The 23,891-nt window shown below is 36.3% G+C and overlaps 2 protein-coding genes across 6 annotated transcripts in view; one reads left to right on the top strand and one right to left on the bottom strand.

The window, feature by feature from the left end:
* Positions 1-3,291, top strand: part of LOC126922564 (heterogeneous nuclear ribonucleoprotein 27C-like) — a 30,929-nt gene extending 27,638 nt beyond the window's left edge. Inside the window, exon 8 of one of the 4 annotated variants that reach the window (XM_050735273.1) lies at positions 1,755-3,291. In XM_050735273.1, the coding sequence (XP_050591230.1) occupies positions 1,755-1,819 (65 nt within the window). In that variant the 3' untranslated portion in view covers positions 1,820-3,291. The other 3 variants (XM_050735276.1, XM_050735277.1, XM_050735271.1) reach the window with 3 other exon arrangements.
* An 862-nt stretch (positions 3,292-4,153) lies between these two features.
* LOC126922553 (ankyrin repeat and death domain-containing protein 1A-like) lies at positions 4,154-22,175 on the bottom strand. Of its 2 annotated transcripts, none has more exons than XM_050735246.1 (14): positions 22,006-22,175; positions 11,650-11,810; positions 10,820-10,923; positions 9,904-10,002; positions 9,525-9,623; positions 8,877-9,083; positions 7,499-7,696; positions 7,332-7,430; positions 7,170-7,268; positions 6,995-7,093; positions 5,896-5,991; positions 5,019-5,253; positions 4,657-4,797; positions 4,154-4,577 (listed from the first exon to the last, which is right to left on the bottom strand). In XM_050735246.1, the coding sequence occupies exons 2-14, from the start codon at positions 11,741-11,743 to the stop codon at positions 4,492-4,494; spliced, it is 1,656 nt and encodes a 551-aa protein (XP_050591203.1). In that variant the 5' UTR covers positions 11,744-11,810; positions 22,006-22,175; the 3' UTR covers positions 4,154-4,491. The 2 variants fall into 2 exon arrangements, with proteins under 2 accessions (XP_050591203.1, XP_050591205.1); XM_050735248.1 differs by having other exon boundaries at positions 4,657-4,785.
* Positions 22,176-23,891: the final 1,716 nt, after the last annotated feature.

Raw genomic sequence — 23,891 nt, 5'->3', positions numbered from 1 at the left:
CGAGCCAATTCAATTAATTCGTAATTCCGGAGGCGATCCTTTCCATTAACGCTGTCAATCTCTTTTAATCCACCATTTCTTCCCTGTGACCTGAAATTCTTTATTGCGATGTGGCCTTCAAACCCGCCACAATGCCCGACAAAATTATCAAAGAGGTTGACAGATGCTTCGATCAATGCTATTTTATTTCGAGCTCGATGATTCGACAAATTTTTTATTTGATCCATAGTCAATCTCTTCGATCGTCCTCGAATCGTTCGATCATTCGTTCGTGACTACACGCGCTACTGCTCTCTGTCTCTACCGGTCTTTCCTTGATTACAATCCTGGATCGCGTCCTGGCACACGTACGTTCATTTATACGATTCTAACAGGCACCGAATACGGACCTCCGAGAGTCGGAAGCGTTTCTCCTGCCCCAGGAACCAACGGCAACAACGGTGGCGGTGGACCCAAAAGGGGTCATACAGGATCCTCATCCAGCTCCAACAATTACCATCCCTATCGTCGCTAGAGATGGACTGAGAAACGAATCGGTTTTTCGCCGTGTTACGCGATGTTCTGCTTCTTTTTTTCATCTTAATCACCGATCGACTGCCGCATCATACATGTCGCGCTTACACGACACTTGCATATCACACGTGTAAATCTTCGTTTGTGTGTGCGTGTATGAGTGAGCATGCATGACAACGAGAATCATAATAGAGCAAAAGAGACGAAGATAATTTTTGTATGACTTTTTTAAGTCGGCGAGAGAGGCATCTCTCGAACAACGGTTTCAGAGCAATGACAGAACGATGGCTACGCTTTTTGTAAGAATGGAACGCAGAATGGTCGTTCTTTTGCTGTTCTCATTACGACTTTAGTCGGAAGAGGAGCGAAAAAAGATCTCAAGGACTATCATCGAGAAGTTGTACGTTTGGAGAGTATTCGTGGACTGAAGAATAGAAATTATCTGAAGATGTGACGAGAGATCATTAGAAGAAGGCGAGTTGCCAGTTCTGGAAGAGCATCAAGGGTCCAATTATTATACACGATCAAGAAACACCAGTTCCAAACTCAACGCGAAGAAGTTTTTCCCAGCATTGTACCATAAACTATTTACTATCGCTTTTAAAGAGATAAAATTACTTTCGGTCAAGCTGTGTAGATCAAGCTGTCGAATTAATCATTTACTTCTTATTTTCTGTGGAAGAATTCGTACATGAAAACCTCGGTCAGATCGGTCGAGAATTTTTGTTTCGTGAATATGAAGAAAGATGTGGCAAGGAAACTGGAATCTTATTAAGAAGCTTAAAGCATTAACGTTAACTGGTTCATCCAAAACGGTTGTAGGTATTGTAAGATTAGGTGTAAGCATTTTTAACGTATCGATCCACTGAAATCTTCGTTTTAGAATTAGTTACAAGAAGCGATCAAGTACTTTAGAAACGTGACTTATCAGTTTGTCTGATTGCCTTTTTCTTTTTTTTTTCATATCCACCCCTTTATTTGGTTAATTTGTAAGAAACGTTAAAATAGGAAATTACCTCGAATCTGTGATCAAATTAAAAGGTAGTTAATATTCCTTTGAATTATCTCGCGACGAAACATTTTATGAGAAAAGACACGTACAGAATAAGCTGATAGCAATTTTGTTCATTTTTTTAATTTAATAGTTCCGATCGGCGATTAAAACAAACAAACAAAAAATAAATCCGTTTCAAGACTCGACAAGAAACCTAATCCTTTGTTTTTTTCAATTTCTGCCGTAGGAAGTTTATTTCCTAGACGTCCTGTTCATTTTACTGACTGGATGACGCGAGGCTTGTGGACTTGAGGTAAAAGAACCGGAAACACGCGTTTAGCCGCGGTCACCGCTTAACGGGCCGCGAGAATTAAAAGGGATGTTTTGCATATTAATTTAAATAATCAAACTGGTCCTTTGTCCTAAATTCATTCTTCCATCTCCTATATATTTTATGTTTCCTTTTGTTTCTTACGTTTTATGTTTGTACTCTTCCACTTGTTGTGTCTGTTGTATAGTTGTTTGCGTATTAATTTGGTACCCACTTCTTTCTTCCGCTTCGAGAGTCGAAGAATTATATAAATATGCATATATATATATATATATATATTATTATTATTATATATCGAACGAACGAAACATGAATTATTCTGTGCGTAATGCACATCGTAATAAGAGCAGCAACTCCAATCCTCGCGAATTCCTCGGTAATTATTCATATGTATTCGGATTAGAAAGGTTTCGTGCGTTACGATGAAAAGAGAATGGAGGTAAAGGAAGAGTATATATTTTTCATGATTCGAGAATAAGAATATAGAGAAGGAAAGTATGCACGAAAGCGGCAGAGGAGTGGAAACGATTTAAAAAATGCGTAGATGTGTCACGTATCTGCGTTTTGTGCGAGCCAATAGCTTCGTCCATATTTAGAATAATGTATAATTTAAAAATATTAAACTAAGTAGACCTCATTATTTACGTAAGTGCAGTTAACAGTGGATATTTGTATTTATTAATTGTACATGCCTATGAGACTAAGTATAACGTATATTTTCGTACATCCGGGAAGTTGTTACGATAAAGGGTGTTAAAAAAGCGTAGAAACACGTGTGAACGTTTCCCTCGATATGTCAGTGTTCTTTTCCCAGACGGAAGAAATAAAAGACAAAGAATGAAAATAAAGATGCTAAACACCATCGTGCTTCTCGTCACCGGCACGCACGTACTTTTTCGCAATGGTATGAGACATACATCATCACTTTTTTCGTATGTAAGCATTCGAACGCAAAGAATAAATAGTTATCAGAAAGGCTGACATTCTACGGAGGTGTGAAAATCGACAGAACCACGGAGCTATAGTGATTCTCATTGTATTAATAATAATTAATTATCGATAGCACGTAAATGTAATGTTAAGAGTTAGGAAGCCTGACGCGAATTTATATTCCTATTTAACGTACGATTTGTACAATTTTGGGTACGATATGCGATTATGATAATTAATTGCCGTTGATGGCACTCGAGCCTTGTTTATACTATCACCGCTGATAGCTATTATAAATTAGTAATGAAATAATAATAATATGATGATGATGATGATGATGATGATGCTGATGATGCTGCTGCTGATGATGATGATAATAATGATGATGATGATGATAGATATATCGTTCATAATATTTTGTTATATATTGCGAGGATGGAAACAGCAAGAAATGCATTCTTTTATAGTATAGAAACAAATGAATATTCCGTATGGATTAATAAACATTCACATTTTAATAGAATACTTTGTTTAGGCTACTCCAGATACACCATTGTCCTGATAAGTATCCTGCCAATTTTCCTGATAACCACCTTACACTGCCTAACATCCTTAACATCCCCCGCTGCAAGTTATCATTTTCAAGATCAACAATTCAAGGACTAGGATCGATTTAAGGTAAGATATTTTAATTTTTATATATACTTTATTTGAAGATTTATGGAATATCGAAATTTTGTCAGTATTAATGCGTGGAACTATCGCATAAAATGACGGATTTCAGTTTCTTTCGTAAATTATTAAGAAATTGTATTTTTAAAGTTATTATTTCTAAAATTAGAGTTTCAATTACAATTCTAAAGTTATTATTGAAATTCTAGTTTCCAATATCTGAAATGTTGAGAAATATAAATCAGATTTCCTTTCTTTCTAATGGACAATTCTGTTAAGTATTGTTTCATAATTGGGCGGGGTATAGCAGTTTAAAAATAGTTTACTATAGACTATTAATCAGGCATTTATTTAATTGTACGTAATACTCAGATATGTAGATTGTCTTCCTCGAATTATACAATGATTGAAAGTTTCGTGATAGTTTTCTTCGTCTGTTCTCTATGCATTTCTTTTATCACATCGAAAGCCCTGTATAATTTCTCTGTTTTTTCGCACTTACTCTAGAAGTATTTACGTATTACGCTGACGTATTTACAGTAGAAATTTGGAATAAGATTTTTCGAGCAACGGAATGAATATATTGAACAAAAGATAAAATGAAATAGGACGGCTTCGGACGTCGATCATTTCTTTAACTAACAAATGAAAATGAAAGTTACAACACTGTTGAATCGTTCGAATTTTCTAAAAATATATACAAAGTATCAACATTAAAATATCTAGACTGGAAAATTTGTACATTCGCACGATGATATGAATTTGTTCCATTTCATTTGAATGATTCAAATCAGATTTCGCGATATATCGAAAGCTTTCGTTGATTCGCAGAACTTATTTTCGTTTCGTTGATCTTCGAATGCTAAACGACAATTTCACTATGATACACGTTTCTATATTGAAATATGTTGTAAAAAAGGTAAGATCAGCGTCTCTACAGATATGCCACATAGTGAGTATCGCTAAAATTTTCTACCGAAGATCCTTCAAATTCTCCTAATTTCTGTCCTTCGTAACTTTCTTCTCATTCAAGCAGAATCATCAATTATCTTTAAGTGATCGAGCATTTATGACATCGCTGTTTGTTCATTTTCTCTTTCCCGTCTTTCTCTTGATCCATGTGCTTACGAACGGATTCTATAATTATTTTAACGATAGTTGTTTTTTTTTTCGTTATAAAGTAAATATATTAGTAATTTTGTAATGAATTTCTTACCAGCGATGGACTTTTTGTCTACTGCAAACAAAGCGTCGCAAAGCTCTTTCCCTATGGAGATTTCAGGATTCAATCCCGAAGCCCAGATCATCAACATTCGGAAACCGTGTTCCTTGTAACTCGAAGGACCTATAAGAGGAGCTTTATCGTCCTTTTCGTAAGGCTGTTCTCGGTTTACGGAGGCAACATCGAGGATCAAAATATTTTTGTAAATTACAATTTATCGCTAAATCATCTAATCGTCTTTATCACTCGAGAACTACTTATTTTAAGAAATGAACTTTATACCTCGATGACTCTGCGATCTTCGCGTTTTTGATTTGAAATTATCTTATAAAATATGTATAAAATAATTATTTTACCAGTGTATTGATGCTCGATTGCTCGAATCTGATCGTTTGTGAACGCCCAATGCAACGCCAATTTTTTCCAATCTTCCGGACCTAACTGTTTGTATGCCAACTTCCATAAAATCGATCGAATATGCTCCGAAAAGGCGCCATTGTTACTGGAAATGCTTCCACCCCTCGATCCTTCTCGCCATCTTCTTCTAGCTGGCGTTAGATCACGAATTTCTTTGTCGGATGTTGAATCCTCCTAAAAAGAACCCTGTCTGTCACCTTTATCTGCTGTACGTGTAACTTTGATCCTTCTACAGGTTGTTTATTCTTTATGAACCAAATTGAGGTGTAAAAATTACGTAAACGTAACATTATTGAAGAACGTTGATAAAGTGTAGCATTGTTTTATCAAGATCGATACCTTAGATGTTTTATTATACACATTAGGCACACAAGAAAAATTTCTAGATTATTACAGTAGTATAGAGACGTTCCAAAACTGAAGCTTTATAAAATTCTAAGATCTAGATGGAAGAAGAGATAGCGAGGATAAAAATATTAAATGAATACCTGGAATTGTTTGTCAGAATCACACATAAGAATTTCCATGATTTTGAAAAAGAATAGAAATACTTCGCATCTTGAATTCCATAATATGGTGAAATTCGAATGAAAAATTAGTTGCAAGAAAATACCAATTTTTTCTCTCATCGTTGATATTAGGAAGCGAGATTCAACGATGCAAATTAATTGGAAAAATATATGCTACGTTAATACACTGCTCCTAATGAGCTAACACAAAAGTCTCGGGTCGTCGACTGAATAATAATTGTAAACCAAGGAAACATAATATTCCGTAAATTTTACGTCACCTTAATGGAACGTTTAAGCCACCTACCGGTGTGGGATAGTCCAATCTCGCGATTTTAATTATCATGTCGACGATTGCCGTGAAACTGCCTCTTGCCGCGATGTAAAGCGGTGTCCTGCCGCTCTGTGAACATCCGGGCAACTTCGTTTTAACTTTATTAACTTTATTAAGTTCACAAATGCCACAGCGGTGTCGATGTCAAGTTGGAGTACTCTCGAATTGAAGGATATCATGCACGCTGCCCTGCCTGTGTAAACTTTGTTCAAGGAACGTAGCCTTGTTGACTATGTTAGCTCGTCACATTCGTGTTAAACCGGGGTTAACATACTCGGTACAAAGAGACGCCTACATTGATTGTGTTGGGTCGACATGCCACACCGTTGCGAGAAATTTTCCCGATGGAATAACCCCGGTATTATTTTACAAACGAAGTTTAATGCTTGGAAATGGAAATGGACGTCGAGTACATTACGACACGTCCGGGACTACGTTCGCGGTTGCAGGTAGTAAAACCGCGATACACTTGTGCAACTAAGTTTCCACCGTAACGTTGATTTTACCAGTTATACCAGTTTCAGTTATTTCGGTAATTTCACGTCAGATATACGAATATTTCAACGGTTACCGTGGAAAGCTTTTATGTAATATTACATGGTTTATAGAAAACGTTTTGAAACTTTGTCAGCTCTGTAACGTGATACGACTGTTATGGTTATATTCGTACAATTTGAAACAAATCTGAAAACGTAGATAGAAAAGAGAAAATATTTGCTGCAATCATATATTTAGCAAAAGTTAGTATACCATAAACAAACGTCTTAAAATGTATGTAAAAAATGGAGTAACTGAATGTTGAAGATTGGTAATAGAATAGTTAATTGGCCGTTTAAACACTTTTGTGTTCTCTACGAAATGTATATTTCCACTGAATTTATATTTTTAGATCGGATTCAAACTATGCCAATATAGTCACGACAGTCGCGTCTCATTACAGCGTTAACAAAATTTTGAAATTTTGTTAAAATAAAAATACGAGTTTTCGAATCTTTTCATGAACCTGTTTATATCATTTTGGAAAAACAAATACAGAACGAAACTACCAAAAGCGAATAGTATCGGTATTTACCTGTTCCCTTTGTTCGATATTCGCACCTGCTGCTAGCAGCAGTTCGCAAATATCCGTGTGTCCCATTTCTGCGGCGATGTGAATCGGCGATTGTAATCTCTGGAACAGATAGAATCGAATCGTGTCACGAGCGAATGTGTAAAAATGTATCATCCACGAACACTGTCGTACGCACCGAATTTAAGCAATTTAGATCGACGCCTTTATTGATCAGTATCTCGACCGTTTCTACTTCGTTGTTCTGACAGGCCAAATGCAAAGGCGTGTTTCCATGCTGCAAACCGATTTCCGGTGATGGATGATTATTGAATATCGATCACACGTATCTTAAGTATACCTTGGTTTGTTTGTTGAGTGCTGCCCCATGGTGAATCATCGAATCTAATATCCCTTTGCAACCCTGACTGGCAGCCACGTGAAGCGGGGTAAAGCCCATCTATAAAAAGAACGATCGAGTACGTTCGTTGATTAGTAAGATGATAACGAAGTTAAAACGTTATTTACTTCGTCGGTTAATTCAGTGTTCGCCCCGGCTCTCAATAGCAATTGAGCTATAGCCGTGTGCCTCGTTCTCGTGGCCACGTGAAGGCACGTGTTGCCTTCATTGTCCTGAGCATCCACCTTAGCTCCCAGTCCTATTAAAACTTCCACGGCTTCTAGATGTTCTTCCGCGCAGGCACAATGTATAGGCGTCTGGCCTTTCTGTAAATCAACGTGAAATAGTTAACTTCGCCACGCAAGATTATGTTTCGAAGAGTTTCCACTTTCTTATGTGATTTAGTTCTGGATAAAAATTAGTGCATCTCAGAGGGCAGTTTATTTTTTGTACAAATAGCTAGAAAAACATATTTTCTACAATTAAGAAAAGATTCAACTGTGAAAGAATTAAATGATATTTAGGGAAAAATGTTATCATTATTATTGAGTTTATTTAAGTTCGAATATTCCTGCAGTTTTCTGTCCAAATTTTGCAATTTTTCCGGAATACTGAAAAGATCAAACATTTTCATTCAAAGAAGAAGATACATATAAAGGGAAAGGTCACAGATGAGTCGTCATGATCGAATGTACGATAGCTGGAAGTGGAAAGCCGGAAGCACCAGCAAAACGATGCAAGTTCTATAAAATTCCCTCAAAGGAGTGTAGTTAGATTCATGCTGCTGTACGTTGCACTCTCTCCTTCGGGGACTTCACTTGTCTTCGCGATAAGAAGGCAATATAGCTAATGTCGGAGACCTAGTTTCGTAGTATCTAAATCAAGAGACACAGGGGTAAAGAGAGAAAACGGGCACTAGTCTCCGTATAAATTGAAGTTTCTTGCCTCCTCTGTATCCGTTCGTGTGCAAATATTTACATTCTCCTATCAATTTAGTGTGGATTAATATCTTACGACACATTGAATAAACTGCTTTCGAGAAACTGGGAATATAACTTGTCATTCTGGGGACGAAGTTGAGAAAGAAGTTGCAAGTACCTTTTGCTCATGAAATTTAAAGTAATGCAAGGTAACAAAATGAGAATAACGGAAAGTTACGAAGAGCAACGGAAACTTTAGATTTTACATTTACAAATATTTGGAACTTTAAATCTAAACTTTTTTATTTAAAAGTTCGCGTATTAAAAAGTACACCTTAATCCAGTGGTTTCTTTTCAAGCTGAACTCATTTCTGTACAGAATTACGAAACAAAAAAGAACAAAAATGAAAAGAACACACAATCTTCTAATTTCAAATTTCCACGCGCTTGAAATTTTTCAACTTTTAAATCTATTATTTTATTGAAAGATCACAGTTCCCATTACCTGCATCATCGACTTCTCTTCCAGTTCAACTCACATTTTTCCCGGTTACAAAAGAAAATAACGAAATATGATAGGTCTTACCTTATCCACGGCATTCAATTCGATTCTTGGCACATTGGTAAGCGCGGTTATCATACTTGGATGACCGGCACAGGCTGCGTGATGAAGAGCTGTCGCACCGGTACAGTCGGTTGCATCTCCGTTCAACGATTCCACTGCCTCAGCAAGGTAGTCGACGACGCGAATGTTGTTGCCCCGAGCAGCACACATTAAGAGAGTGTATTGCTTCTGTAACAGAGTAGTAGTTACGCATACTACTCTACTAAATGAACGTCATCGTAATGTTGGCCTCGTTGCAGCGCCAGCATATAAATCTTTTATCGGACCGTATTGTTATTGAATCAAACGAACTGAAACATGTTCCAAAAGGAAAGCTCCTTTAAAAATAATCTTGAACGGTTTCTTTAAGAATTTCCGAGAACAGTGAAGGGTTTTCTTTGAAAGATAAGGTCACGTTCAAAGCTTCTATCGTAAGAAATACTCTATGAGAAAGGTTCGTGACTCAATTTATGATCCTATATGAGAACGATGCGTGAAATCGTAGACGTACGCTTATATCAACTTAAATTTTCTTTTTTTACGAAGTTGCAGTCGGTTCGAAAGATTCAAATTGATTCGATTCCGATGTTTTTATTTAGTATTAATCTATCGGTATAATTATCGATATACCTTGTTTACCGCTGACACGTTCGCTCCGGCATTGATTAACATTTTAACAGCGTCCCTGTGTCCATATCGCGCAGCCATGTGTAACGGACGCATGCCGAACTTGAAACATGGCAAATGGAATTTAATTACGTTATGTCAATTTTATATAAAATTTGTTCAGATTCCAGTCACTGGTTTTCTGACATTCGATAAAATTTTCTTCAAATATAGAAAATGCAAGCGTATATGCAAAATAATTAACATTTGAACGAAACGACGAGAAACACTCGTAATAACGTTCGAATCGTCGTCTGTTCATTTATTCTGACAATTATTCTGGTTTAGTTCAATTTTACTTGAAGCAAATATCTGAATGATAATATTTTCACTGCGATATTACCTTGTCTCTAGCCTCGATGTCGCATTTCGCTTGTATCAACATCTCTATGATCTCCGTGTTCCCCCTGGACGCTGCCCAATGAATTGGCGCCCGACCATACTAAACAATAATTTTCCAGTGCAAACATACGTGTATCGTGCGTGTTTCTAGCGTTTCAATCGATATTAAATTACCGTTATTAGTCACTAGAGACTCGTCTTGTGTTAGATTGGCAGAAAAGTTTATTTCGTTTTATAAGAAAATAATAGATGCACAACATTTTGTAAAAGGAAAGAAACTTTTGAAACAATCTAATATTTTCGTTTCCGATCACTTTTCATGCAAATAGTTTCGTTGAATACGACATAAGATAAATATAATTAATTTTCATGTAGGAAACGCGATGTTCGTTCAAATACCAACGTGAACTCCCGAGGAAGAAATATGTAAACACGTTAAAGCGAAATATTTCGTACTCAGTCAGACGTTTGATTCGAATACAAATTTCATTGCATTAATATTAAATGCAAGAAGATTGAAATAGTTCGAAAGCAACGACGAAATTGGGAAAACGATAAATTTCCTTAATTGAATCCTTAATGCTTCGCTAATGGAGCTTCTAGTAGTAATGCCTCGTATGTAGTCAGACGCGCGCCCTTACATCGACTTACATCTCCGCCATTACCATGAACGCATCATGTTATCTGCTTTCGACAGCGCAGTGAGTTTTGCACAGCATTAGTGTTAACGAAGTAGCGCAAAGCGAAAAATTCTATTTGCAACCGTACTATTTTTCGGCTCCATTCCGGGAAATTCGATTTTTGTGTCGGAAATTGATTCGACGTAAACTGTGATTCGATTGCAGCGGATTTCTTTCAATGCTTTCATATTCACCCGTTGTTCGATTTATCATATAGCTTGTTTTTTTCCCACTTACATTGTTCCTGGAATCGACGTCCACTGGCTCTTTGAGCACTTTGCGAACGGTGTCCGCTTCATTTTTTATCACAGCCTCGTATAATAGAAGATCGTTCTTAAGTACTGGTAAACAGAAATTTTCAATGAGCTTCTTTCATTATAAATATTAAAAACAATGTTAATTAGAAACCTGCGCTACTAAATATTCTATTTTCACCTTTCTAACCTTTTATCTTTTTTGTTCGATACAATAAACCCTCTATCTACATTTTATTTTATATTAGGTTGTTCAGAAGATTTATAGAGAAAGTTAAAAGAGATTTCATTAGAATTAGATGTTCTGCCATCTATAACTTCTTGAATCTTCTCTTGAAATATTTGTCATCATCTTCGATAAAGAATTCCTTCGAACAGCTTTTACATGTTTCTACATAAAATATTTAATATTTTGTCTACGTATCTGTTTTATTGATTAATTTTGGCCGTTTTTCCTTAATTTTTTTTTTAGTATTCAATAAAGTGTAGTATTCGTTTGAACATTTCATTATTCAATAAAAAATTATAATAAACATGCTACGAACTTTCCGAACATTCCAATACTTTCTTTCAAAGAGATTTCTAAAAATCTTGTCTTTAAAAAAAAAATATTTCTCATATCAGACTCGAGAGCAATGAAAGACGATGTTTCGTAATCTCTCGAAATTTGTTCGTTTACTTAAACCAATGACACAAAAGGACGAGAAGCTTTTGATTTATTGTTTTCAAGTTTAGACTGGATGGAGAGCTAATACTAGGGAGAACAACAAAATTTCTTGAAGATATCGCATTCTCGCTTTCTGTGATACTTACTCCTAGCAGTCTTTTGGTTCAACACTTCCCCTTCGATCGCCTCGTTGATATTCAGGGGCGAGGGTGTCTTCGTCATTTCTTCTTTGTCCACCATGTTTTGTTATTTTCTCGTGTCTCTCTTCGGTCTACATGTTGGCTCTCATCCCGTGTACTTATTAAATCTGAAATTTAAAATTGAACACGAACGTGCTTCGTTTTCTCGTTATTCCCAGCCTGCACTAACAGGCTATGAATTATAAAACATTTTACGTGGAATTACGTAATGGAACGGAAATAACAAGTTTTTCAAGTCTCGTTTAGGTTTAATGTGAAATTATGCAAACGAAAGTTTTCGTACACGTTCCAATTTTATCATGCAGTTCATTAGGAAAATTTATTTGCATCGGATTTGTGTAACGCCTCCGGTTATTAGTCTATTGATTTCGCCCTGGAGTTCATATTTTTTCTGATGCTACTTTGACCTTTTATTAATTATAATTCCACGAATTTGTTAATCCATGAAATCTACAGTGAAAGCAATTTGATCAACCTGCAGTTATTAATAGTCGGAAGTTTCCATTTGTATCGAAATTCGGCGCATGCCTGGCAGGCTGCTCGACGAACACAAATGAAATAATTATACGCATATTTGCGGTTTCGCTTTAGTATGCTATTCCAAGGATGGCGTATGTATTTACTAATTTGCATCAGTGACTTGACTCACTCACTATACACGAATTAACGTCGTTATTATGTGGGGAATCCGTTGCTCAATTTCGAAACGACGTTGGCAAGAGGTTCAATAGCGGTATTCATGGAACAGCTATGGTCCTCTAACAGGTGTTCGAGATCACAATTAAAACGCGTAACCGCATAGAGATAGACGGTTAGTAAGTGGAAGTGGAACGTATGAAAATTTCATCGCTAATTTTCCTTCGTCGATTTCACTCACGGCTTAATTAGAATGTACAAGTTGCCACAACGAAACTCGTATCGATCTGTTTTTCTAATGTTCTATTCATCAACCTAATAACAATATTATCCTCCCACGTCAACCAAAATCAAAAGTTACGACGTTGTAGATATCGATCCGGTCGAGTAACCACTAAAAACTCTATCTTAGGCGTGGAATAATGTAAAGGAAGATACAAAATCCTACGACGTTCGTACATGTCGTCGTCAGTCTAACTGCAAATACTTTATTTATAAGATTCACAACTATTTCACTCACGTTTATTGGTTATACATGTTTTTCCTTTCACAAGTAACCATTTCAATGTTATCCGTTTGGCGATACGTATCTTATATTCTGTAATTTTTCTCAAAATCACTCAGGTGGATCTCGTAAAATCAATGCATGCAAGGTTCTCGTGTTGCAGACGTCAAGAGGCGAAAGTATATCATGGCTCGAGATGGGAAAGGAGAAACCTCCTTTCAAAATATGTAAATACAAAACATTCCTCTCACAGACGAACGCAGTTGTTTGTTCGTTCCGTTTCACGTTTTCTGCGAGAGGCATCATCGAGTCAGTTTCATGGACACGAATAGGGAAAATATATGAAAACACAACGTGTTTTGCGAACTAGTTTTTTTCTTTCTTCTCCTTTATTTGCACTCCTCGCGATTTATTTTTTTTTTTTTCATCAACAGAACGTTTCCCATCGTGTTTTAGTCGCGTTCTATAACTCGTGGGGAATGTTTAACGAGTTGCAGAAGCAACCAGAAAAATGAAATTCTCCAACCGAGAGTTTGGTCTGCGACACCTTTATGAAATGCGGACAACGATGTTGAATACGCGGAGAAATTCTGTCAACTGTTTGTTACCGAATTTATTGCGCTGGGAAAGTTTTAATAAGAATCTTCTTTCCGCTTGTGATATTTTTATGATTACGAAATGCGAGCAGAATCCCAGGGATGGGCTGCACGGTCTAAAAAAATGTTACGTGGCAATAAGAGTGGATGCTGTTCCAGAGAAAATTCACAATTGGTTGGAAATACCAGTTGGATTACTGTAGTTCTCATTGTCTTTCTCTCTCACTCTTTCTTCCTTCCACAGATCAAACAATTTTTATATAATTGCTACAGTAATATGTAATACACTCCTTAACCAAACACGATTTAATTTCTGAAACGTTTCTACCTTAATAGAATTTTTCAGAAAATTGTTTGCAATGAGAGATGTTGGCTATTGCAAATAAAGGACGCCTGGTCAATCTGGATTGAGATGAATGATGATTGTAGTACAGTTTTGATTGCAAACACGAGTCTACATAATTTAATTTTTAGAATATTTTCACTGGAATAAAAAATTCTTTTTATCTTGTTTGCTACTTGGAACACGGTTGGATTGGTTAATCAAATTATAACGAATAGTGGTTTCATGATATTCATTGCAAAAGCGTGTCTTGCATCATTTAAATTCTGTTATATTTCAACTTTAATAGAAATTTTTAAAAAATAATATATTTGTTATTCGAGACACGAGTGAACTGGTCAATTGAATTCTGATGAATGATGATATTGAAGGTTGACATAATTCTCATTGCAAACGTGATTCTGTATTCGGCGGTTACATCGTTGAAATTCAATCGAACGTTAACTATGTATATCGTTAATTTATTGCCATCACATTTAGAAATAGGAGTCGACGTTTATCTATAATTCTATTGGATAATATTTCGTGTATAAGGTTAACGAAGTTTAATCGTATCATTGATATTTTCGTTCGATTCCACGAATGTTCCATTTCCTAAACTCCACGCTCTCATTAGTTGTTAATGATGCGAGTTTGAAATAACCTGGCTAACTCCAATTACTAATGGCAACGCAACGTAGGAGGATAATCGCTATTTTCGCAGAATACACTATTATGCTATTATATCGCGATTAGTCAATTAATCGCGACACTGATTCCTCTACTAGTCGTAGTCCTCTACTAGATTATCTTTACTAGTCGAGCGTTAATAGTAAGCATCAAAGTTCCTTCGACTGACCTATAAATGGCTAAAACGGAACGTTGTGGACGCACGTATCGGCAGAGACAATTTTGAGAATTAGGATATTTTTCAAGCTTAACTGCAGCTTTAGCTGACTCAACTGAAATATTACGTTTCATGGAGCAGCGACTTTTAGAAAGATTGAGCAGTAAAGGAATACACGAATCTCTAAATATAAAACACTGTAGCATAGTTCATGGTTTCGATGATACGATTTCCAATATACTTTCATTTAACAGGTTTTTAATATTAGCTTGATTAAAAGTTGACAAACGAGGCCGTGGGAAAAAGATTAATGTTTGAACGACTGGCTGTACAATTGATAGAGAAATTTTTATTGAAAGAGAATACGCGTTTTTCGCCAACTATTCTCTCGCTGTATTCCGCAAATTAAATAAATAATACTGAAAAATAGCCAGAAAAGGGGAAAAAAAATCAAAAAAGAAGATAAAATACAATTTAGTTGTTCCCTGTGACGTGTCTGGTTAATTACGTCAGTTTCTATTTGACGATCAACGCTCGAGATTTCGACCAAGTTTCTTATTCACGTTTTGCTAGTATTTCTCAGATAAATCTTAAAGCGTTTTCCATGTATCAAGAACAAGTTTAATCGGTTCCCTTGACAGAAAAGTAAAGTTGAGATTAAAATAGCAAATATGGGAACAATTTTTGAGCGGGAATATAACGCTCCAGCAAATCGTCGATATTTCCCTATTAATGCAATTGAGAGCACCGGCGATCAATTACACTGCTTTTAACCTTTGGTAAATTTTGTCAGCAGTGAATGAAGAGCGTTTATCACGTCGCGTTTGACTCGGCGCGGTGTTACGATAATCTGATGGCACAGTTTTGTAATCCCTATCGAGCCACGACGTTAACGTCGTTACGACATAAATGACAAGCTATTCAAGACCACCGATAATATTGTCGTGAGAATTAAGTAAATAACGATTTCCTGACCATAGTTTTATCAAGGGAGTTATAGGTTCTCAAAATATTTCGTATTTTGATAGGTTGATACAACGTCGTCAATTATGGAAATGGTAATCTAGTAATTATATTTTGATTGATCAATGTATAGTATAGTGTTTCCCCGAACATAATGAAATTCCGATAACTCCGCTTCCCTCTCTTTTTATTGTTTCCTACAGATTAAATGTTGTTCGAAATATTAAATAGACCGTTTCAAAATGGCTTCAGCAAAGATTTGCATTAATACGTTATACGATATAGCGTCGGTGATGTTTACTTTACTTTGAAACTTCAGGCGATTTCTATCTTGCATCGATTCAATAATAGATTAGAATTATAATACGTTGTAATTATATACACCGGTGTTTCCAATGTAAATCCCCGTAACATCCCGCGTGAGGTCACATATTTGCACTAATATCTTTCATTAAAAATGACAAATGTTTGCGGAGCGATCGATAAACGCCTCCACGAACTCAACGCTGACGATACAAAAAGAAGGAAAAATGCGAGAAAGATGAGCGAAAAGCGCTCTACCCATTTCTTATCCGACGGGTCAATGAAGCTGTGTAAAGAAAAGGGCGGCTATTTAGCGCGTGGCTGCAAGATGAGAAGTCAAGTAATTAGCGGTAACCGGCCCCTCTGTTTGCTTTCCTTTCTGTGCAGTTGGCGACAAAAGTGGAGAACGTGCGGGTCAACAGATAAAGAATGACGGTTGACTGTGAGATGACGCCTTCGGTAAAACGACCAGCGCACGTTACTTCGTCCGCTTTTGTGCTAAAAATAAAGGTCGTCGGTAGGTTGTTACGCGTCAACGATAATCCCTTACTGGACTCTGATCGTATTGCAGATTAACTTGTGTTCCTTCTACCTCGATAAAAATTCGAATTACAGGCTAAAAGTCATCGATGAAACTACGTTTGATGTAAACTTGTTTGTTTCGAGATTAAAGACTTAGACTTAGATTGAGATTTAATACGCTTATACGAAGGTCCTCTTTTTTCAAAAGGTTCCTCGGTTGTAATTTACTGTTATCCATTGCTATTAAACTTCAATGTCTTCCACCTCTGGTTGTTTAAAAAATTCTATACCTTGTAATAGAAAAAAAAATATTTTCCCTTTCATTTTTCTCAAATTCTTTGTCAATTCTAGATTTACAGTCGAAGCGGAAGAGTCTCAGGGGGCAACAGACAAACAATGATACCTTGCAACTTATACTTTTTACACTTGTTTCGAGCTTCACAAATATCATTGTGATAGTCGAGTCTCGCTATAGCGGTGATAAAATTTCAAGATATTTCGTATAACATATTTAGAAAAGGTTTTTACAATTGTTTGAAAACTTTCGTACATCACTGTACCAACAGTTCCGAACTGATAAAAAATTTGGTCGAATTTTCGATCTCATCGTTGTTGCTGCAGTGTTGTTGCCTATGTTACCTGCGGACACACGCAACGAGCTATTTGTCACAAGCTAAAAATAAACACAATGCAACCGGCCTGTAGGTTATTCTCTATCCTTCTTCATTTCCCTGGCATTCGTTTTTCCAGCGTGCTTTCTGGCGTTCGCCGTCTCGATTTTTCCGAGAACAAGAGAAACATTTGCGATTTACTCCAAATAGGTGAATATTCTCTCGATCCTCGAATCGTACGCTCTTTTTGTCCCATGTTCGCAATTTTTCCATTGGTCTCCCGGTTACTTTTATCCGCGGCTTGTTAACGCTCAGTTTGGGATTCGCGCGGTTCACGAGCGAGTAATTACGTGCCGTGATAAAATCGATTTTCAAGGAGGCTCTGGACACGCCGGACTTGCCACAGTACTTTGAAATTGAAAATAACAAGTTCGTTGAATTGAAAATAACAAGAAGCTCCTCCTCCAACCTAGATCATCCACTCACGCTAAATATACACGGCCACCGGAGATTTCTTTCCAGTTCGTGGTGTTATTCCATTATTATTTTTCAGAGGATAATGTTCTCGATGCCTAACGAACAAATTTTTTCTTTTAATTCTAATTTTGATTTTTATCTTGCAACAAATTTTATCCGTTGACGTCATAGCGATCGCTACGCTCACGGTAGCTATCTCGCGACTTATCTATCACACAGAGAATATCTATATCCTTTCGAGTCAAAGCGCTTCTCCGTTGGCATTGTTACGAAAATCGAATTCACGAATTCCGAAACAGCGCGAGTTCATCTATGGAGCTATTACTATAACTGCTTCCAGTTTGCTTAACATTGAAGATCACAGGGAGAAAAGTGTAAGCCCACTTCTGTTATTTTTCTGATTTTTAACAATAACTTGGTCGAGGAACCAGAATAAATGCACAGTATTTTTCAAGAATTAAATAACATTCATTTCTTTGCTACGTTAATTTAACTCGGTTAATGACATGTTTAGGTAACTAAGTATCTTGGAACTCGATCTTGTTTTAGTTCCTTGCACGAGTATCGATCGAGGATTCGTCAGAAAAAATGGAAAGGAAGATAAAAAAAGAGATAACAAAAAGATATGAAGGAAAGGAGGAGCAAAATGGCTCGAATCGTGACAAAAATTTCCATTTCTCAAATGAAACTATTCTCAATGTCGATGGTTTTCAATAGTCATGCCGGATGATAATCGTCCTATGAAGGAAAACTGATAATTTCCTGCTTCCATACGCAATTACCATCTGTTAAAGCGACCTCTTATCACAGTGAAAGAGCAGAGCAAAGTTTCTCGATAGAAAGCTTGAACTGGAAGAGAGCGAGAGAGAGAGAGAAAGTAAGTTCCATCGGATTCGCCAATAATTTAAACCGAACTTGCGGTAGGATACGTAGGTATTTCTGGCCAACTGTTTGATATCGGTGCAGTGATATATTCGCGGATACAAAAATGTCTTACATTTCGATTATCGATTGAAATTTCCAATAATCTGCTCCCGCGCGCTGATACCACAGCCTCTAATACGCATTTTATCCGTCTTCCTCGTAAAATATTTGGTTGCGCGGAGAAATTCGCGTGATTTCAAGCAAGAACTCGGTTTAGAACGAGTTTAATTCGCGTGATTTTCATACGGCTAGTTTTTTTTAATAAACTGTTCGATACAATTTATCCTTTTGATTCGTTTTTATGCCAAACTGTATAAATTTGTTCTGCTTCTTCGATAAAATTTTTAGTTATTTCTGACGTTTCTGCGGATCGATTCGTATTTTTTGAAATAATATCTCGCTCTAGAATGAATTTATTCGCATGTTCCTAACGTAGTAAATTTTTTTTCATAAATATTTCCATTCCATTCACCCTTTCCATTTGTTTCCGTTTCGGGCTGTATACATTTATTTCATTCTCTGACTCTAATTTTTAGACGGTTCTCACGTTTCCACGAATAACTTTAATATTCATATTCCTTGAAACAAGAACGAGTTATTTTAAGCGCGCTAATGTCTGATAGTGAAATCATCGGTGTTAAACGGTTTCTCGTATTTTTTTTTCCGAGGAATTATTCCCACGGATTATTTAGGGTTTCTCTCGGTGAGGTTAGTTAATAACGCGTTAAGTAATCGATGCTACTTGATATGCGAAAAGCGACCGCTATTAACCCAGATGGTGGAATTCGGGCTAGCATTGAATAGCCATCGATGCACATGCGTTTCACGGATTCAATGAGCATTCAACGAGCCACGCTCGAAACTCGAAACTCAAAACGAAGAAAATCACTCGGAGAACTTTTTCTGGGCTGCTGCTTTCATTTCCCTGCCACGCTCTCTTAGGCTCGCTAACACGAGCAATAAACATCATTCGTATCATTTACTACTCACTATCCGTTCCATGTTGGAATTTTTTCATATTACAATTCATATGCGTTATTTTCTTCTTTACTATCACTACTGCTATTATTATTTATCGTTCTTCAACGCTGCCACATTCTTTAGGCCATTTTTTCATAATCGTGTTTTTCTGCTGTTTTTTAAATTTGAAGAAAATAATAAGAAAGATCGTTGTTGATGTGCATGAATTGTTCTTTCAGTTTCTATTACTAAGCGTTTCTACTTGTTCGAACAAGAGTAAGATTGAAATATAAAGGTTAAAAAACAGTATACTTAATTGAGCGCAATTGTAATTAAGATTAAATCTAAAGTAATCTTGGAGCGTCGTGAAAATGTTACATGTTAAGGAAAAAATACGTTTGAATTCTTTGTAGTCTGAGCTGAAAATGTTTCACGGAGAACAATTCATGGCAGTAATATATTTTCCCTAAGGACACAAGATGGGGAAGTATATGAACCATCAGCTTTTTTCCTTTTATACTATCTTCTATCTACACATCTGTTGGATGTGTCGTTAAATGAAACACGAACCTGATCCCAAAGTTAACATTAACTTCTTTGTTATTTTCACTGCTTCAATGGTTGACAAAAAGATATTACGTTCATCATTTCCTTAAATTTTGAAGAAACAGTTTGTATTAAAAAATTGTCCACGGTCATATGATATCTGGAAATAAATTAAACACAAGGAGCACCGTCTACCTAGGGACTGATCTTTAAATCTATCCCTTTTAAAGCTTAACTGCACTTCGTACACCTCTTTTGTTCTCATCCCTATTTCCTTGTTCGTAAAAAATTTTTATTTACGTAAAGAATTTTTGCTCTCATGCACAAGAAAAAGTCAAATATCCTTTAGGGAGCGTAATTAAAAAGTTAAAAAAAGAAGAGTAAACGTCGTTGACGCAACAAAGTTATCAAATAATCGTGTATTTCATTAATTACACTAGTTGAATGTGCGTGAGTGAAACGCAAGAGTAAGATAAACTCCGCCACACGACTACTGTATTGGTCACGCAATGATTACCCAGGGGGTTAATGATTTTTTTTCCTCGAGTATAACCGATCTGTTGAGGGGAAAGTTCGCCCTACATGCAAGAAGTTACTTGCATCGGGAAAGTAACTTTCTTTGGTTTTGATATAAAATGCTATTAAATAGTACACTGACTGCAACAATTGTTAAATATTTATTATTAATCTGCAAATTCATTTATGCAAATTCATATTTTTATATGGATAAATAAATCGTTGCTTTGTTGTTTGTATAAAAAAACAGATATGGTTGGTTCACTATATTTTATGCATCGTTTAAAAATATCCAGATACTCGGTTATTTTTAACGAGATGTATTTGGATCACAAAATTGAGAATAAATTAGAGAAAAAGAATATATATAATAGAATACATAAATTTTTAAAAGGCAATATGCAGTAATAGGATTGACGTTTGTAATTGTTGGACTGTGGATATTTCTACAAATTGATATTTTATGAATACAATGGAAGAAACGAAATGTAACCAGAGTTCTGTTATGTTCGTGAGTATTACATTTTTGATATTTTTTTATATTTTCGTGAATTGCGTATTGTTTACATTTCTGTTGCTCTAAATTTCCAATAAATGCGTAATCCATCCACTCGACCTAATTCTATTTTCTCGATTATTTATACTCTTTTGTATTTGGAAATATTTTTCCAAAGATATTCCATAAATTTGTTTGAATATGAGGAAGATAATAGTATCTGAATGCCATTTATTGGAACAAAATTTTAACTAGTTCCAGATTAAACGAACTTCTACTTATTGACTCTATTTATCCAAACGTGAACTTCTATTAGACAGGTGAAATGTCACATATAGTACGAAGGACCTGTGAACTTCTACTAGGTAAACTCCAACGACGTGAACTACTTGTTCTCAGATAGAATCAGGTACGTGGTCTACTTCAATTATATTTATTTCTGCACTGCAACACTTCTCTTCGAATAAATGGGCAAACATTTATTTATTATTACCCAAAACCATGCAATTCACCCGATTAAGTTTTCCTTGCTGCTTACCACCACATATATTTCAAAATATTTTTCAAACATAATTTCCGAAAATACATACAGATCCTCAATTTATTTATTATTATTACCCTATTAAAACGATAAATTTATTCGATACAATTCAGTTTCCCCTCCTCTCTATTCCTCTGCACATCAAAATATTCGCGAGAAAAGCTTTCCATAGCTCTCGTCGTACATGAAAACACGAAGAATGCAATGAATTCTTTCGCATAAGCTCGAATAGGTGCGTGGCGGTATTGCGTGGAAGTTCGAAATCGCGGCGGCCACTCGCCAAAGAGTCAGCATGCTAAATGAATAATGCGGAACTGGCGTTTGTACTCAGGAAGACACTCTGCGGATGCAGCATTCAGGCAGCTTCATTCGCATCGTCACGCCCTTTATCATTGTCTAATTGCGGTGGTAAGCAATGCTCGTACGATCAACACACCCTCTTACCGCCTTTCTTGTATTTCCTCGTACGAGCTGTATTTAACCCATGTTTGCATTATAATTAGATAAAGAAGTTAATAACTAAAAGAATTTACTCACGCGGTTTCACTCTGTGAAGTGTGTTGCTGATGACGTTGTTGTATTATGATTGCAGATGTTGAAACAGCGGTTGAAGAAGTCAAACGCAGTGGATAGATACGATCGACGTTTCGTTTCAAGTAAGCTGCACGATGTTTATAGCACGAAGGGCGGCATGCTACTGGCCGAATAGTTCCCGTCTCACCCCAACCCACCCCATTATCAGGTCGACGGCAGCGCAGCTACGTGGTGGTTGCAACGACTATGATAGGCGCTCGCAGTAAGTCGAATTTCCAGAGCTTTGTTGTTCCTTCTTTATGTTTCTTTCATCTATCTAGTTCTTCCTATTCTTTCGCCAGTGTCCTTTGTACTGTTTGAAAAATGGGCAGTGATTTTTTTTAAGACTTCTTTGCTGCTTAAACATAATATTTTTAACACGAATGGAATTGCAGTCCATTTCGAAGACTCTAAAGTGAAATATCAATATTAGTGTTAAGTTAAATTTAGCGTTAAGTGTTCTTTTTCAGAGAGGAAAGAATGAAATTTATAAAGCGCGACAGTTTTGATTCATAATTCATTCGTGTGCTCTGAATACAGAAAGCTACTTTAAAGTAGTTGTTCGCGTTTGTACCATTTCTCTGATACAACTTCCACGTTGCCACCTTCACGGCCATTTAGAAAGCGTAATTATTTATACATCGATCGGCAACTCTTTCTTTAGAGTTCCGGATAAACGCGATAAAAACGGATTTTCTTTCGGCGAAAGCTGCTTTTAATCGAATTTACAATTCCTCGACTAATTTCACGCTCGATGTCGTTCAGTTTTTACTAAAACGACTGGCGTACATACTTTTTACATTTCTTGATATTAATTATCAGTTTATTTGTATCGTGATTTTCATTTGCATTGTAATTTTTGTCCGTCAATTATAATATCAATATACGTGCGATTAATTCGCGGTAATATCGTGTCAATCGATAAAGCAAACGGCTTTTAATAACCAGAAACACGTTTTGCATAGCGGCCAGATTAATTCGCGTTTTAATTAAATTCTCCATGAAGAACTGTATTTTCCGTTGTAGATCGATTGATTCCCGGCTTTCATCCACCGATATTGTTTTCCCCTATTACAACCGTTTCTCATTGTCTCGGCCGCCTGTGGAACGCGTATTTGCTTCATAATCAAAAATACAACACGCAAAACTGGCTCACAATGTGTGCCTCATCGTTGCCTGCATTATTGTTATTCCGCCCATCGTTTCAACGAAAATTAAATTTCTGAGCACGAGACAAACAGCTATCCGTCTTCCTGAGATGAAATAGAAAAGTGAATTTTACAAATATCATGCGCAACCGACGCATTTTTCCTTTGATCTGGAGCGTGAGTTTTCAATCAGAAACGAAGGGATGAAACGAGCTCGTTGCTTGTTTCTTCATGCTGGCGGAAAATTACAATGACACGTGCAAATTATGCCTCGTAGCGGAAAAATGCGAAACGGACGCGTTTCCACTAACATTTCATCTGGGTTTACTCTCACAAGGACGAAATAGCTAGCGAGCCATGCTAATAGCTTCCGCCATATTCCACCACAAATGTTTTCTTGGGTATGCATTACTTGAAAATATTCCTACGATTTTACATAAGTCGCATTTTTGCATTACGATATGATTTATGACCGCGAGGAATGAACTCCTCCAAAGATTGTATTTCTAACGATTACGTGTATGTGAATGTTGAAAGGTGATGAAGTATGATTTTGGATAGAATTGTCATAATGTTAGGCACAAGTATTATACTACTTATTTATATTATGATAAAAAATCCATAGAAAAATAATAGAATTAAATTCTTTTCTTACGTGTGTACATTTTTCTCAATCACTTTTTCAACCGATTTTGATATTTG

The sequence above is a fragment of the Bombus affinis genome, chromosome 12 (assembly GCF_024516045.1).
Source record: "Bombus affinis isolate iyBomAffi1 chromosome 12, iyBomAffi1.2, whole genome shotgun sequence".
In the NCBI taxonomy this organism is placed as follows: domain Eukaryota; kingdom Metazoa; phylum Arthropoda; class Insecta; order Hymenoptera; family Apidae; genus Bombus; species Bombus affinis.
Note: the sequence above shows the minus strand (reverse complement) of the source record. Positions and strands in the feature narration are given on the sequence as shown.

Bases quoted from the DNA above. Each gene is read 5' to 3' on its own strand.
- LOC126922553 (XM_050735246.1), bottom strand. From the start codon at position 11,743: ATGGTGGACAAAGAAGAAATGACGAAGACACCCTCGCCCCTGAATATC. The intron at 7,431-7,498 runs GTAAATAACGTT...TTCTTTTTATAG, and splicing joins ACACTGAATTAACCGACGAA to ATGGGCTTTACCCCGCTTCA. The intron at 5,254-5,895 runs GTAGGTGGCTTA...GGTTCTTTTTAG, and splicing joins GATTGGACTATCCCACACCG to GAGGATTCAACATCCGACAA.